The sequence below is a fragment of the Schistocerca gregaria genome, chromosome 1, assembly GCF_023897955.1.
Source record: "Schistocerca gregaria isolate iqSchGreg1 chromosome 1, iqSchGreg1.2, whole genome shotgun sequence".
Taxonomy (NCBI): Eukaryota; Metazoa; Arthropoda; class Insecta; order Orthoptera; family Acrididae; genus Schistocerca; species Schistocerca gregaria.
The window spans coordinates 9,124,449-9,143,185 of record NC_064920.1 but is presented as its reverse complement, the minus strand read 5'-3'; the positions used below and the strand labels follow the sequence as shown (position 1 = coordinate 9,143,185).

Sequence of the window (18,737 nt, the reverse complement as noted above, 5' to 3'; positions counted from 1 at the left end):
AAGGTCAAAGTTAATGATTTTCTAAAAATGCCAGAAATGGCTATTTTTAGCCCACTTTTACAAAAAAGAAACACATAATGCTTCTGCAAACTCTTTTAAACCCTTTTCATTAGAAGTACAATGTTCTAAACCACATAAAAACTGTATTTCGCTTTGCAGTGTGAGTATATAAGGTCCTAAAAAACAAGTTGGAGCTGCATTTAAAATACACTCTTCAAAAAATAAATGTAATATCTATTAGTATGTTCTACAATTGTTTAGCGCTCACTTAGGCAGGTGATGATAAGAAGTGAGAGCGAGCAAGAAAAAATTAGAAAACTTTTCTCATGACTCTTCATGACATATTTCGACCTGTTTTTCTGCTATGATAACTAGAGAATCAAACTGGTTATAAACTTCAGAATTTAACCGTGCACTTCCAAGGCACCGGATATCACATTTTCATCCCAAGCAGTTGTGTCAAATACCCGCACCTACTTGGGAAACAAGTGTGCCAACTGCGTGCCAGGGAATGTTCTGGGGATGGTACTGTGTAATGAAACCAGTTGGGAAAACAAAAGAATTGCAATGATAGACTAAAACATATAGTATTCCTGAGAATAGTATGCTAGACAAAAACACCAATAACAGGGATTAGTTCTAGTGGATGGTCAAAAGCTATAAGAATCTCAAATTGGAACCCAAACTCAGGGAATAGTAGGTGACTATCAGGGAAATAAGAGTATATTGTGTGGTGGGCTAATACAACATCAGTACCATGTCAAAGCAGATAAATGAGCAAAGCTAAAACATTAAAATAAAACAGATATCTGAAGAGGTCAAATATGAATTCTTTTTAAATGAAGTACATATCTGCAATAGCTTACAGTTAAGTGTGATACCCTTTGACCTCTGTACGGCCTACTGTATTATACTTTTTTAAGTATACAAGGTTAATATAGAAAGTGGTATCTGCATATCATCAAAAGTTGTCAAGGCCTAAATATTTGAGTAAGACAGACCACTTAAAAACATTTCCTCTTTATTAACTGCCACATTAGACCTAAATTCTGAAACAGATATTTCATCAACACAAATGAAAAATAGGAACAAAGAAGGAAACAAGGAAATAAAATTAGGGTTCAACATCACATCAAAGATGTGGTCATTAGAGGCAGAGTTTGAGCTTGGATTGTCCAAAAAAGTGACTGTACACTTTTCAAAGTAACCATCCCAGAATTTGCCTTCAGCAACTTAGCAAAACCACAGAACTCCTAAAGGTGGATGGTCAGACTGGGCCTTGAGGCCCGACCCTTCCCATCGAGTGCCTGAGCACTGCCTTATTCACTTTACACCCCAGCAGCAAAGGGAAAGCCAGGTGTGGAAGTATGACAGAGCAGTGCAGGTAGATCACTCTCATCTGTACATACTTCACTATGAGGAAGTGGCAGTGAGTGGAAAGTGAAGAGAAGCTAGTAATATTTAAAGTCTGCATTTTAAAATCCTTTGTCAGGCCAAACTGAGTGCACCCACCTATAGTAATCTCATACTCAGTAATGTTTAACTTGTGTGTCAACAATGTATGTAGTTTTATAAATATCTTGAGGAGAAAAGGCAACAAATCACCAAGGTCAGGGTGCCGAAGCATTGGTAAGCATGAAAATGAGACTGAGAGCTCTGCTAGTTTTCAGACAAGTCCCCCTCTTTGAATTATTTAGACGGGATCAAATTGCAATGTATCCTCTGATCCCTTAATCCGCTCAGCCTCGATCTCCGCTACCCCACTTTTCTCCTGCCCCCGACCCATAGCCCTAACTTCACTCTTCCTGCACCCGCTCTCTCCTCCCCACAATCTCCCTCCCCTACTCCACTTTTCCATGCCACAATGTTCCAGCCAAGACTCTCCTTGGGCGCTGCTGGAGCGAGTTTGCTGGCATCGTATTCCTGCCCTGTGGCCCTGGTGCCCCTCCCTACTGGCCATCTGCCACCCTTCCCCAACCATTCCTCAAACTGCCTCCTCTTTGTCCCCAATCACTACTCTATCCCCGAGGCACCTCGACCCCAGCTGAGCTGTGGTGCCGGCACAGAGTGGCTATGCACGTGCGTTAGTGTTACTCTAGCTCTGTAAAAGGACTCGTCAGAAAACTAGCAAAGTTTTGAGACCTGTTTATTTGTCTACCAAGACTTGATGCCTCAAGTGTTTGGAATTCATTAACTTTACACCACTAGGGACATAACATTATCGTATTTATATGTACAGTACCGATAAATTTGACTGATTATGTGTCAGTTTCTTCCTCTCCCTCCTTCATGACAGTTGTAGCTATTAGTCTCTTGTTATTAATCATACATAGTTCTAGATACTACAAAGTCTGAAGTGTGTTCTCCTAGATTAGAAAAGGACAGTATCAGAATAATAATGATAAGTGAAGCCAAGAGTGTCAGTGATACACATAGGCCTGTAATTATGTAGACTTACATAGGCCCTTGCTACAAGTGAACTGAAATATGCATTCACTTTACACTTCTTAAAACTCCTACTTCTCTGATCTGTAGACTAAACAAATAAAATTTTCAGTGGATTTTTGTTTTATGCAAAAGTAGTTTCACACATTGTCTGCATAACAGCAACAATGTTCTATGACCATTTAAAAACAGCTTATTACTGTGATAATGTGCTCAGCAATTTATGTTTCAATATGAACACACACTATTTGTAGTTATTTTGCATTAAAAGGTGCAAATAAGTTGTAGAAAACAAAAATTGCAAGTCAAAAACTTCTCCTTTCAGGAGATGTTTGCGAGAACAGCATTATGGCAAAGGTGAGGACCTCCCACAAGATTGTTACTCATGGTCAGGAGCGAAAGCATGGAATTAATTAATTCGTAAAATATTTTAATGTCCAAAATGTAAAGTGAATGTAATACTATATGGTCCAGAGACTCCTAATAAACATAAGAGCAATCTAAATTAATTGCTAAGTCAATCGACACATTAAAATGTGAGCTCATTTTTCACGGTCATTTGCATTTAGCATAAGAACACAAGCAATTAATGTGAAGCAGACATTTTACACAAAAGAGCAGTAGCTTTCATGCATCATACATGCAGTGGTGCTGGAACAGAGCTAGGTTTGCGCACTGTTTCCTACTATGCAAATGAAATGTTTGTGATACTCAATACTGAAATTACTTAACTGTAATCATGATCTTCATAGATACCTACATAACACTAACAGAATGTATGGTAGCCAAACATCTGTCATATATATCCAAAGAAATGTTCTGTAATCACAGGTAGATATGTATTATTATTATCTATGTGCCTGGGCTCTACCACAATTTCATATGGATAATACTGATTATTCTGAAAAATATATGCAGGTTGAGGGTGTAGGACTGGAAAGGAATTATTCAAGGGAAGTAAATACATATCAGACAGGAATTCAAATGGCTGTAATGGAAAGAAATGAACACATTTTTAGTATTTAGTTATTCTGTATCATTTATATATGAGTTCTAAAACTATAAATAAGCTGTAATAAATGAAAGAGGGAACTCATAAACATATTGTTTGGAGATAAAACAATCTCTCCTTTCAGTATGTAGAAAATGGCTACATACAAAATAACAGAAATTAGTAATAATATAAGACATACTTTTGATTATCACTGATACAAGAGGATGTTAAAAAATTTCTGTCAAGCGAAGTGTTTTTTGTTTGTTTCTATAAACCAGAGGACAAAATGAAGGGACAGAGAACTCATGAATATAGCTTGTCTTTGTAAGGAATGAAGGAAGGCAACAGTCTAAAGAAAAATAAATCTCCCTTTGTCCTACTCATCCATTTGGTATTCCTCTCTCCTTTTATCAGGGAGAGGAATTACTTAATTTGTCTATAATTGTGTATAATTCTCTACTTTCAAAACACTCACTACCTGTGATCACTTAAACTAGAACTAAAATATGTATATGAAACACATCATATAATGTGGGCGCTCAGTTTTGAAGGGCATCCCATTCTGAACCGTGATATTTTTATTGCCTTGTAGCATCAACACAAAATATTTTCCATAACATTTGATAAGAAAGGTACAATACTACATCTACATTAATGTCATTCTGAAAGTAACAATGTGAATAAAACCATTCTATAAGAATAATAAATAAAGTGATCACAATAAAAATTAATATTGCTACCTGAAATAAAGTGTTACTGATCTGCAATTGACAACCAAGTGCTTAAACCTCACATCCATCATCAAACTCACTGTTATCAAAACAGGCTTCATAAAAGCACAGATTTACTGTGTTAACAGAAACATTAAAAAGAAAGATAATTACTTTTTTTATGAAAATGAAACCATTTAAACCAACAACAGATACATCTCTGATAGTCAAGAAATCTAAAGAAAGGAGTAAAATGAAGAAATTGAAGCAAAGCAGGAGAAACTAAATCATACAGAAAAGAAGTTACTATGTGAGAGTGCTCTGATGGAAAACTGGGGACATAGGAGAGTTGAAAGGGATGCTAAATGTCAAACCAAGTAAATGTTGTAGAATGTAATTACAACAAGAATAAAAACCAATTAGTGTATGAGACAGAGAGAGAAATGCAACGAAAGGAAAATAAAAGATAGCAATTAAAAATAATCAAGAAGTATTAAGAAAGGATTACATGTTGTTATGGTCTTCAGCCCTGAGACTGGTTTGATGAAGCTCTCCATGCTACTCTATTCTGTGCAAGCTGCTTCATCTCCCAGTATGTACTGCAGCCTACATCCTTCTGATTCTGCTTAGTGTATTCATGTCTTGGTCTCCCTCTATGATTTTTACCCTCCACGCTGCTCGCCAATGCTAAATTGGTGATCTCTTGATGCCTCAGAACATGTCCTACCAACCGATCCCTCCTTCTAGTCAAATTAAGCTACAAATTTGTCTTATGTGATCTACCTAATCTTCAGCATTCTTCTGTAGCACCACATTTCGAAAGCTTCTATTCTCTTCTTGTCTTAACTATTTATCATCCATGTTTGACTTCCATACATGGCTACACTCCATGCAAAAACTTTCAGAAACGACTTCCTGACACTTAAATCTATACTCGATGTTAACAAATTTCTCTTATTCAGAAATGCTTTCCTCGCCATTGCCAGTCTACATTCTATATCCTCTCTACTTCAACCGTTGTGAGTTATTTTGCTCCGCAAATAGCAAAACTCCTTTACTACTTTAAGTGTCTCATTTCCTAATCTAACTGCCTCAGCGTCACCCGACTTAATTCGCTACATTCCATTATCCTCGTTTTGCTTTTGTTGATGTTAATCTTATATCCTCCTTTCAAGACACTGTCCATTCTGTTCAACTGCTCTTCCAAGTCCTTTGCTGTCTCTGACAGAATTACAATGTCATCGGCGAACCTCAAAGTTTGTATTTCTTCTCCATGGATTTTAATACCTACTCCAAATTTTTATTTTGTTTCCTTTACTGTTTGCTCAATATACAGATTGAATAACATTGGGGAGAGGCCACAACACTGTCCCACTCCCTTCCCAATCACTGCTTCCCTTTCATGTCCCTCGACTCTTATAACTGAGATCTTGTTTCTGTAAAAATTGTAAACAGCCTTTCGCTCCCTGTATTTTAACTCTGCCGCCTTCAGAATTTGAAAGAGAGTATTCCAGTCAACATTGTCAAAAGCTTTCTCTAAGTCTACAAATGCTAGAAATGTAGGTTTGCCTTTCCTTAAACTAGCTTCTAAGATAAGTCGTAAGGTCAGTCAAACTGATCTTCCCCAAGGTCGGCTTCTACCAGTTTTTCCATTTGTCAGTAAAGGATTTGTGTTAGTATTTTGCAGACGTGACTTATTAAGCTGATAGTTCAGTAATTTTCACATCTGTCAACACCTGCTTTCTTTGGGATGGGAATTGTTATATTCTTCTTGAAGTCTGAGGGTAATTAGCCTGTCTCATACATTTTTCTCACCAGATGGTAGAGTTTTGTCAGGACTGGCTCCCTCAAGACTGTCAGTAGTTCTAATGGAATGTTGTATACTCCCGGGCCCTTTTTTCGACTTAGGTCTTTCAGTGCTCGGTCAAACTCTTCACGCAGTATCATATCTCACATTTCATCTTCATCTACATCCTCTTCCCTTTACATAATATTGCCCTCAAGTACATCACTCTTGTACAGACCGTCTATGTACTTCTTCCACCTTTCTGCTTTCCCTTCTTTGTTTAGAACTTGGTTTCCATCTGAGCTCTTGATTTTCAAACAAGTGGTTGTCTTTCCTCCAAAGGCCTCTTTAATTTTCCTGTAGGTATCATCTATCTTACCCCTAGTGATATGAGCCTCTACATCCTTACATTTGTCCTCTAGCCATCCCTGCTTAGGCATTTTGCTCTTCCTGTCGATCTTATTTTTGAGAGATTTGTATTCCTTTTTGCCTGCTTCATTTACTGCATATTTGTATTTTCTCCTTTCATCAATTAAATTCAATATTTCTTCTCTTACCCAAGGATTTCTAGTAGCCCTCATCTTTTTACCTACTTTATTCTCTGTTGTCTTCACTACTTCATCCCTCAAAGCTACCCATTCTTTTCTACTGTACTTCTTTCCCCCATTCTTGCAAATTGTTCCCTTATGCCCTCCCTGAAACTCTGAACAACCTCTGGTTTAGTCAGTTTACCCAGGTTCCATCTCCTTAAATTCCCACCTTTTTGCAGTTTCTTCAGTTTTAATATACACTTCATAACCAATAGATTGTGGTCAGAGTCCACATCTGCCCCTGAAAATGTCTTAGTCCACATCTGCCCCTGGAAATGTCTTACAATTTAAAACCTGGTTCCTAAATCTCTGTCTTACCATTATATAATCTATCTGAAACCTGTCAGTATCTCCAGGCTTCTTCCATGTACACAACCTTCTTTTATGATTCTTGAACCAAGTGTTAGCTATGATTAAGTTATGCTCTGTGCAAAATTCTACCAGGCAGCTTCCTCTTTAATTTCTTACCCCCAATCCATATTCACCTACTACGTTTCCTTCTCTTTCTTTTCCTGCTATCGAATTCCAGGCACCCATGACTATTAAATTTTCGTCTCCCTTCACTATCTGAATAATTTATTGAATTTCGTCATACATTTCTTCAATCTCATCATCTGCAGAGCTAGTTGGCATATAAACTTGTACTGCTGTAGTAGGTGTGGGCTTCGTGTCTATCTTGGCCACAATAAGGCGTTCACTATGCTGTTTGTAGTAGCTTGCCCGCACTTATTTTTTTTAAATCATTATTAAACCTACTCCTGCATTACCCCTATTTCATTTTGTATTTATACCCCTGTATTCACCTAACCAAAAGTCTTGTTCCTCCTGCCACTGAACTTCACTAATTCCCACTATATCTAACTTTAGCCTATCCATTTCCCTTTTTAAATTTTCTGACCTACCTGCCTGATTAAGGGATCTGACATTTTATGCTCCAATGCGTGGAACACCATTTCTTTTTCTCCTCATAACAATGTCCTTTTGAGTAGTCCCCGCCTGGGGATCTGAATGGGGGACTATTTTACCTCCGGAATATTTTACCCAAGAGGACGGCATCATCATTTAACCATATAGTAACGCTGCATGCCCTCGGCAAAAATTATGGCTGTAGCTTCCCCTTGCTTTCAGCCGTTCGCAGTACCAGCAGAGCAAGGCCGTTTTGGTTAGTGCTACAAGGCCAGATCAGCCAATCATTCAAACAGTTGCCCCTGCAACTACTGAAAAGGCTGCTGCCCCTCTTCAGGAACCACACATTTGTCTGGCCTCTCAACAAATATCCCTTCATTGCGGTTGCATCTACGGTATGGCTATCTGTATCGCTGAGGCACACAAGCTTCCCCATCAACAGCAAGGTCTATGGTTCATGGGGCGGGGGTTTACATGAAGGAACAGAAAATTGGGTGTGTACACTGCAGAAATGGTGAAAAATTAGAGGTTTTAGGCAGAAAATATATGTAAAAGACACCAAAGAAGGCGTCTAGGGGAGGATGGATTAGATAAAATATTAACACCCTAGTCCAAGTAAAGCTCTGACCATGTCACGGTGTTCAAAGGATTTCACCCTAATATATCTCAGGCCTCGATGTTTCATGACATGCGAGCCACCAGGCACTAGAAAACTGGGCCGTTTTCATACGAGAAGAATGTACAGGAGTCTTACCACCTGTTGCTCAACAGATGCTACCCTCTGTTGTGTCTCAGAAGTACTTGGAAAAAAGCAGTAGTGAACGTAAGAGCTATCGCCTCAACTGACAAGTCACTGTGGGACTGTCTTGTCGTGAGAACGGTGCATGCTGTCTGTCGTAACTCTACCACAAATATGAACTGCTGCTGGGAGAGCAATAAATTTTGGACAGTCTAGACCCAGAATTGAATCACTCTACTTTTCTGCATATGGAAATGTTTCGGACTCTTCCATACAAAAGCTTCTTATGTATAAAACTGCAGAACTTACCTTAGAGTTTCTTTTTTTGGATGGATAAGTTTAATTCCTGGCATTTGTAATCTATCACAGAAGTGAAGTAATGATTGTTTGTTATGTGACAGAGCAAACAAGTATAAAAGGGTATACAAGGATGGGAACAGAATTATGGTGTGCTGTAATTGGTGTAAGGCAGACAACAGAGTGGTATTCCCATTCTGTATGCTAAACACGCTTTGTAGGAAGAACTGGTTACACACTACCAGACCTCTTATCCAATGAGTGTAGGATTTCTAAAGGTGTATCTTTAGGGTACTCAATTAAATTGGGATTCAGAAGTTATAAACATGTGAACACAATACAGTAGGGTATCTGCCTCCGTGGCTGAGCCCGTCAAAGCACACTCATGTGATGGCCCTCGACCGGTTTGAATGCTAGTGGTGGAAAAAATGTTCACTGCCAGTATCTGGTCAGCAAGGGGAAAAGAGGTGGTGGCATAAATTCCTGATTACCAGATTTAGTGCTAGTGTCCTGGTTTAAATACCACACTCCTCCGCAGTGTCTCACGAAATGAGGGTGTGAAACACTGCTGACAGTGATCCATCCATTGGATGGGGACTTTAAGCTTGGCGGCCTCCTTGGTGGTATTTGCCAGGAATGGGCTGTGTGCCAGTACCGGGTTTCACCCTCTCCCTTCTCTCATCATCATCATCACACAACACAAAGATCATACTACGCATGAACGCACACACACACACACACACACACACACACACACACACACACACACACTACATACATGCAGTACTACATATATTTTAATAGAACATGTTGCAAATAAATGAACAAACAATTACAGTAGTGTAGACCTTTTAGAGTCTGTAGGGGTAAGTAATCAAAAGGCTTCCCTAAATAATCTGCAACTAGTATTTAGGCATAATGAACTTGTGCCACATTGTTGCGTGCCTTCAAAACAGATATATTTTGAGTGATGGCTGTAAAAAAGTATGATATCTGTCTTCAGTGCAATCTTTTTACTGCTATTGAATAATACTATTTTCTTTATGACCAGAAAATTTTGTTTTCTTGCAACTTTCTGACTACATATGGGGCAAACGCTGAGCTGCAGTACAGTTCAGAGCCCAACTTGCACTGACTAGGTATATCTGTTATAGGGTCAGAGGAAGGCAATGGCATAACATCTCCGATAGGACTATTCTAGGAAAACAATGTGATATTCGAACTGATCTTCAGGTTTGATGACAGATTTAGCAATTCTTTTTCTTTTTTTTAAATAATATAATTAAGAGTATAAGTCCACTAATGATTCATTCAACATTTGGGACCAACACATCTTCTTTACATCACTGCTCTACTTACTTTCCTAAAACAGGTTTCTGCTACTTAACAGACAGCTGAAGCTTAGTAGAAGTATTAAGTCACTTATGAAAAAGCTGGTTTTTACTTGTAATTTACTTGAAAAATAACATGGAAAATGCTTAAAAGGTTGTGAACAGGTGCTGTGTGAGTGTAGTCTACTGCAGCAGCACGGTACCTCGAAGAGAAGAAATTTTACCATTATAGCAGCAGCTGGTGACTAAATGCAGCTATTTGTGAGCTATAAGTAATTTAATGTATGGTCACAGTGTTAATAAAATAAAATAAAATAAAATAAAAAAATAAAAAAAACTTACTTTAACGGAAAGAAAGTTGACTTATGTGACCATAAAATATACAACTTTAGGAAGTTTTAAGTTCTAGAGAAAATACACCAGGACATCACAACTAGATCTAGTTAATGCTCAGACTAAGTAAATCAGGAACAATGTGTATGTTGTTGAAGATGTAAACTTCCATAAGAATTTGTATTACAGGTCATGGACCATTTTATAAAAATAATTCGATCACAGGAAAGTCGACATTCACAGGAAAGGAAATAGAACCATAAGCAAAAAGTCAAATGATTCAGAAGAAACATATTTCAAAGCATGACTACAAAAGACAGGCAGTCAGAAAATGGGATAATCTGATCTAATACAATGAAAGAGGAGGCTGTCTGTTTATCTTTGCACAAAGTGGCTTTTATGGCTTTTTCTCAAGGTTCAAGATATGAATCTTCCCACTCAAAGTCAACACATTAAATGAAACAATGGAAAATCCATAATAGATTAACTGAATTAATTAAATAAAATATATGTCAATAAAATAAACTACAAAGTCTCCGTCATAAATAAATGTGAAAAGGGGATGATAGGAAACACGATGCAGCATTAAGAAAAACAAAGAGAAAACCTACGCATCAACAAATACCTGAAATTAAAAACAATTAAGGGAGACAGCACTGAGTATAGAACAAAAGTTGAGGAATGAACAGTATATAACAAAAGAAAGACAGAATGCAGGCACATGAGGAAGAATATTTAAAACAACAGTCTGTTCAAAATTATTTTAGGATTAACAGCTACGAATGAAGTGGCAGGATGAAGCTCACGAGGAAGGCATGGCACACACTCAGCCAATCCCTTGAGCCCTGCTGTATAGCCGCAGTAACCATCTCCAGTTGCCAGACCTTCACCCAACACTGCAACACTTCCTGCTTGCATAACATGGCTTACTGACGTGAGGGATTGTTGGTTACCCAGGGAGATTTTGTTTATTTTCTTTTCTTAATATTTTGCCTGTGATCACTGTGCGTCATGTGGTGACACTGAACAATGTCAGAAGGAAGTTTCTCAAATGTTATTCCATTGGAAAACTCAACATTGCTGTCTCAGCCAGGGCCAAAATATCGTACAAAGTGATAAATTTGAAGAGGTGGAGCTTATGGATCTCATCTCTCTTCAGAAACCATAGTTCCCCACAAGGCAAAAACTTAAGGGCATACAGCAAATAGGCTATCACCTCGTCACTGCCATTTTGACCCAAAAGAATTTGGAGGTCCCAAATTAATGGCTACATTGCCAGCAACAATTTTTAAAAAGTACAGTCTTTGGTTGAGACACTCATCAATGAGGCTGTCAGATGACACTAAAAATGAGGGGCCATGAGGGGAGGGGGGACAAGCATCATTTAATAAAGATAGTTACAGTGTCAGTCAAATATGTGTAACAGCGATGAGAGAAATGACAGAAAAGTTTTTCCATTCTCACACAAAAAAGATGCACAGGCAGATTTCTCTCTTCCAGCAATCGAAAGTCAGGATGGAATAATGATAATATTATGAAAAGAATAGATGCTGCTCAGCAGCAATCTATCCTTTTCATAATATTATCATTAGTCTTTCTTCCAAATTGATAAGTGTCCTCACTTTGACTAACAGGCACAATTCTTTGTTATGTCACAAATAAGTAGAAAGTCTGACTAGAAGACACTGTAATAAGATAATTATACACCCAGCAATGTGCTTCTCTCATTAAAACCAAATGTGCAACAGCTGCGCTTTTAAAATGTGAGCACAGCAGAAATTATTCTGTGGATATCTCCTACAACGTTGCAGGTTGGAGCATATAAAATATGATGCATTCATAAGATTTTGTTCATAAATGTGTTCAGCTAAATTCAATTACAAAAAAGCTTCCTGCATGTCAAAAGTTCAGTAATATCCTCAGAAAATGGATTTTTGTGAACTTTCAATATTTCACCTTAAAATATTGCAGCCCTCCCAGAAGACATCAATCCCATTTCCATCTATGTGCACTGAATGCTTTATGGCTCTGGGTGAGATAAAGGAGATGTAAGACTGCGTGTGTTTTCTGTGATGGATGTGACAACTCAGCTCCGCAGTATCACATGTTCCTGCCAATGTTTCAGTCCAAAATTGTTTTTGAGTGCACTATAGTACAACAGTAATGCATGGTGAGGGAAAATTGGGACAGTAATAATTGCAAATGAAGTTTTTGGGAAAGAAATTGAAAAAAGGACACAGTTGAAGCAGATTAACATAATATTAAGAAGATTAACATTTGCATCTTTAGAGATATTCATATGTTATTGTGGTACAAGATGTCATTTACAGCATTCTACAATAGTAATAATAGGGAATACTTGTTACTACCTCATTCACTATATCCTGATACAAATCATCCTGTGTGTTTCTGTTTCTATGAGTAGTTTACTCTCTGGTAAAGTTCTAGCACAATGTAATAAAATTTCGGAGTAAAGGGAACCATTCACCGAATAGTAGAACCATGGAGTCATCAAAAGGCACACACAAAAGACAATGAAAACTTGCTAGTTTTCTGAACAAATCCTCTGATGAGCCAGAGCACTACTTGGCACAATGTGTGTGTGTGTGTCTGTGTGTACTCTTTGCATCATAGGATTTATACTGAAAGCTTTTGTGTGTGCCTGTCAAGACTCCCCATTTCCGCTATTTGATGAGTGGTCTCCTTTACTCCAAAATTACCTATCACTTAGGATGGTAATGAATATTCAAATGATTTTATGGACTTCTCATATTCAGCTGGTCACACAGAATATAACAGAAAAATGTTCTTTGCTATACACCTCAGGCACTACTTTCACTCTGTTGGCTTGAATCTCTTTAAGTACCTTCCTGTAACATATTGAGTAGGTCAACACTTTTTGGAGATTATACAAAGCGCACACTGCTATATCTTCTTGCCAGCACTCAGTCCATTCCTATATTTAAGGCAGTGATCTTCTTACACACAGATAAATTGGATCAGCTGTGATGTACAGCTCAAGAAGAGTTTCGGTGTTTTTTTAACTTTCTCTTTGCTCTATCTACCACAGTCAGCTGGAATGAATGATTCCATTCTTTTTGCAAATTGTGCAGGTTAGAGGAATGACAAACAGTCTTTCAACACACCTAGTGTCAAGTTACTTGGAGCTTCCCAGGTCGAGATGCGGCTGTTGTTTTCTACCTACTAACACAGCTTTCTGCCTTTCCTCTGTATGAATCTCCATTCATGTGCAGCACTGTATATTTTCTTTTTGGTGGATTTGCTTTGTATGTGCAGCAAGATATCACACACAAGTGCACCCTGAAACAGCTACTTGAAATACTTTACCCTAGTCAGAAATGTTCTTTCAGAACAGTTTCAACGACAACCAGTGTTCTGTGTGAGGAGGACTGATAAACAGTCTACTGGTTTTTCATATCTAGACTTTGTGTTTTCAGATGTCTGCCTTCTTCTGTTTGTGCTTATGAATGCCCTCACTTTCCTCTTATACAGTACATACTGACAAACATACTGCATCAGTTCTCTCAACACAATTTGTTTGTAAAGGGGCAATGTGCAATGCCTCATCTCCAGTACACAAAGCGACGTACCACTAATATGACTATCTTATTTACAACAATTATTCACTACAGCTTATAATGCATGTTCTACTTGAACATCTACATACACATACTACAAACCACTGTGAAGTGAACAACAGAGTGTACCTAAACATCGTACAACACAGTAGGGTTTCTTCCTATTCCAACTGTGTGTGGAGTGCAGGAAGAATGACTGCTTAAATGTTCCTGTGCATGCTGTAATCAGTCTCCCATTCCAAATGTGTGTGGAGTGCACGAAGAATAACTGCTTAAACATTCTTGTGCATGCTGTAACCAGTCTCTTTTGTCTTCACTGGCCCATTGGGAGTCATATGTAGGAGGTGGATATAGGAGGTAGCGCCCTGCAAGCTCATGTGTAGTCTGCAGAGAGCAGATGTACACTTTGAAAATGTCAACAGAAGTTACCAAAGATGATCAAAGTCGCCTCACATAATAACACGAGTGAGTAACCACTTCTCAATGAATGTGCAGATATCATGCAGCTGTCACAATCACTTGGATACCAATCATACGCTTGCACACAGACTATGAGTTTGCAGTGTGGACATGTGAAATGTTCTTACCTTACCATCATAGTCACACACAATTTATTTGAATGATGAATAATGAGTAAGGTTAAAAATTATCATTCATTATTTGTGAACAACAAATAAAAATATTTCTTGAAATAATATACATTTACATGAATAAAAATTTTTATTTGTCATCTGTGAATAAAAAGTGTTGTGAATAATAGATTAATTTGAAATTCTATGATCATAACTGCTCCATTTCGTTGTCATTTATTGAAGAAATATAGATATTGTTGCTTTTAAATTAGTTTTCAGAACAATGCTTTTTTCAAACATCTCATCATAAAGTTTTGAAAAGTAATATAATTAGATAAATAAAAAATCTATGCACCAAGCAGTAGCGGGAGAAAACAAGTATAAAAGTCAAGGAAATGTGCAAACTTCCAGGGAAAGTGACTCCTCCCTCTGGCAGAAAGATTGAAAGGGAACGAAGAAGGACGATGGAACTGACTGACGAGGTTTAGGAAATGGCCTTAATTTCTTTGTTCTCAGTAAATATTCCTTTTAGTCTTTTATATCTTTTTTTTCTCAGATGTCTATTTATGACCCCTCCCCCCCCCCCCCCCCCCACCTCTACCATATAATTTTCACTCAGCTTTCTGCTCTTAGTAATGCTTGCACAATCTCTATTTTGTTTATTACCTTATTTTCCATCTTTAAGCTCTCAGATGCTCCCCATCCACAAAGAAAGTATGGTGACAATCTATGTTATTTTTTATCCATAAAGAAATTTGTTTGAATGCTCTACTTATTTGAATAATTATCTAGACAGAAATTTACTCAAATAATGCCCATTTCTGCTTGCCAATAAATATAGGATGGAATAATGACAATATTATGAAAGGTTCTGGTTTGGAATTATGAATTATTAAGGAATAAAGGGGATGACTCACTGAAAGGTAGATGCGCTGTGTCAACGATAGGTATGCGAACGAAAGGTACAGGGCTTTGCTACCTTTCAGAATGAACTTCCTTTATCAAGCTGATAGGAAAAACATGCACACAAACATACAAATACACACTCTGACTCATATGCACACACATGTCTCACTACATTGTTGACTACCAGCTCTTAACAGGCCCACATTGAGTGTACTAGGGTGAGGTTGGGGTGCAAGGTGGGGTGGGGTGAGGGATGGACTGAGGGGGAATCAGGGAGAAGGTTGGGGGAAAGCATTAGCTGTTCATGAGAGAGTGAGGAGCCATCTGTGGGCTAGCTGGGGATGCAGGTAGAGGGGGCAGTTGGCAGACAGCTGGGCACACGATTTCACAGACTAAGGCACAAGATAGTGGCACATAGCTCCCATTTGGCCAGCTCAGAAAAGCTGGTGGAGATGGGGAGGATCCAAATTGCACGGGTTGTGAAGTAGTCACTGAAATCTCACGTATTGTGCTTTGCTGCATGTTGTGCCACTGGGTGGTCCCACCTTGTTTTTGGCAACACACATCTGCCCTCACATCCATCCCAGAACCAACCACAAACAAGCACTTCCTTTGTCACCCAATACCACCTGGCTTTGCTCATCTAACATCATGCCCTGAAATGAGCCACATCCTACCCCAGATACTTTCATCCCACCCAAAGTGGTGCTCCACTGTCTACCCAACCTCCCCAACATCCTAGTCCATTCCTATGCCACTCCCACCCCCAATCCCCTACCACAGGGATCATACCCTTGTGGAAGGCCCAGATGCAAGACCTGTCCGATCCACCCACCCAATACTAGCTACTCCACTCCCTTCACAGGCTTATTCTACCCCATCAGAGGCCGGGCCACCTGGCAAAGCAGTCATTTTATGTACTAACTCTGTTGCAACAACTACACTGTGTTTTACATTGGTATGTTAATTGACCAGCTGTCAACTAGAATGAATGGTCCCCACAAAACTGTTGCCAAAAACAAGGTGAACTACCCAGTGGCACAACCTGCAGCAGAGCACAACATGTGAGATTTCAATGGGTGCTCCCCAACACAACCACCAGCTATTCTGAGCTACACACATAGGACTCCCCCCCCCCCCCCCCCCAAGCCTCACCAAATGGTGCCAGTACCTCTGCCCAATACGTGTCAGGTACTTTTGCGCTGCTATCTCGTGCTCTAGACTGTGAAATCACATGCCCAGCTGTCTGCTATCTGCCCTCTCTACCCGCATCCATAGCTAGCCCACAAATGGCTCCCACTCCCCCATGAGCTGCTAGATGCTTTCCTCCAATTTCCTCCCTGCCTCGATCTCTCTTCACCCTTCAACTCAACCCACCTCACCCTAGTACACTGACACACCTTAGGCCGCGAAAGAGCTGGCAGTCAACTAAGCACAATGTAGGGAGGAAGGTGTGTGCATATGAGTGTGTTTGTGTGTATGTTTATCCTACAAGCTTGAAAGAGAAACTTCATTCTGAAAGCTAGCAAAGCTCTGTACTTTTTGAAACTTCCTGGCAGATTAAAACTGTGTGGTGGACCAAGACTCGATCTCGGGACCTTTGCCTTTCACGGGCAAGTGCTCTACCATGTAACACATGGTAAAATTTTTACCAATGCACCAGCAAGTCTATCTATGTAGTCCAATCAAGAATATATGACATTAATTTTGAGATTAGGTAACCGACTACATCTCACAGAAGTGGTAATATATCCAATATGAAAACTGGAAAAGTTATTGTTGTTTACCTTGCTCTCACTCATCCATACAGGTGAGTTTTGCTGCTTTTCAATCAGTTCTCGAACTTTCCGGTACCACGAGTCAGGACTTGTCAGAGTTACACTGCACGTGAATGTATGTCCCCAAACCTTCTCCAGTTTTTGACATTGTTCAAACAACTTTTTACTGCTTTTATGTGCTGCCCTGTGTAAAGAATGTAAGTACCCATTAATAACATTATACATGACATGCACTATGACATTATTTGTGTAATTATTACAAAGGTTCTAATTACTTAAACTTTCATATCACACATCAATGAGAACATAAATGCTGATATCCTTTGTGAAAGCGGCCAGGTTCAATAAGAGAAATATGTTTTGGAGTATTCTGTTTCTTTATTTTAATATTTCCTTGAAGGTCTGTAAGACGCAAGAAGTATGCCATTGAAGTCTCAGTACTGAGCTGAAAAACTGTAAAAACTTGACAGTTTTCTGGATCCATAAAAGAGAGGGTACACTTACATATAATTTGTGATTTTTTTAGAAGTGAATCACGAGCACAAAAAACCAGGAGGAAAATATAGTGAATGTACTGTTATGCATAAGCCAGAGGAATCTTCTCAGATTACAGTGTTGCGAACAGTGAGATGTACTTGTAAATCCTACATTCCCGTAACCCTCCTGGCCTTAACCTTCATTAGTCACTGTCCTCACCCATCCAGCCCCTTCCCTGTTCCCATTCCAGCACTACACAGCTGTCATTTCACCACCACACCCAGTCTTTTAATTTCCCTTCTTTTTATTTCTCTCCTTTCCACTGCTCCCCCCCCCCCCCCCCCCCTGTACCTTCTCTTCTGACCTCCATCTAAACTGCACTGACCACCACTCCCATGATACTATCCCTCCCCCTCCCAGTCCCAGCCTCCTCCTTACCCCCACCCAGTTGCCACTCCCATCATGCACTGGTGCTGCTGTTCACAGTGTGGTTTCAGCTCTCTGAGACTGCAGACGTGTGTGCAAGCTGCATTTGCATTGAGTGCATGTGTGTATGTATATCTACTCCTGGCAAAGGCCTTAATGGGCGAAAGCTATAATTGTGTGAATATTTTTGTTGTGCCTATCGCCACTCAGCATCTCCGCTATGGTGAGTAGCAACTTTCCTTCTCTGGTATTGTCAGAAAAGAATATAGTACACAATTATGCAAGAAACTGATAACTGATTTTTTGAAAAATTTCAGCCTATCATAAACGAAGTTCTTGTGATGTAATGCATACTAGCAATTATAAGGCCTTTCATAAATTCTTTGTGTGAAAGAAACTGAACTAAATCTTTCTGTGGCCCAATTCAATTTATATTTCATTTTCAGCACTTCTGACTGTAATGAGTATTTAGAAATAAGCTACTCTTTGTACTATTAAGCTACTTTCAGGCCACACAAGGCAAGTCACCTTGAAAACTTTGAGAGGGAAGCTGCATCACTTTTGGATTGTATGTTTCATGATATGATGTTATTACAAGCTCGCCATGCAAAAAGATAATCATATTATACATGAACGCACAAATCTGGATCCATATATTACTAATCAGAGAAAAGCTAGATCTTAGGAAGATTCTACCTGGTTTCAGTAAAAGGAACATTAAAAGTGAATAGTATAATTTATTTCATCTATCAAATATAACATCCGTTGCACTATTGAAGTATGGTGTTTAGGAACTGTAATGAAAGCAGTCAGGCTGCACTGAATTAATTAAGGCTTATTCATTTAGT

The 18,737-nt window shown here is 38.9% G+C and overlaps 1 protein-coding gene across 14 annotated transcripts in view; it reads right to left on the bottom strand.

The window, feature by feature from the left end:
- Positions 1-18,737, bottom strand: part of LOC126320910 (tight junction protein ZO-1) — an 839,027-nt gene that overhangs the window by 129,000 nt on the left and 691,290 nt on the right. For all 14 annotated transcript variants that reach the window (XR_007558731.1, XR_007558696.1, XM_049994135.1 and 11 more), the window contains one exon: positions 16,996-17,170. Coding sequence is in view for 12 of the 14 variants with exons in the window: in XM_049994135.1 (XP_049850092.1) it covers positions 16,996-17,170 (175 nt within the window). In the remaining 2 variants the exon portion in view is untranslated. The remainder of the gene's footprint in view (positions 1-16,995; positions 17,171-18,737) is intronic.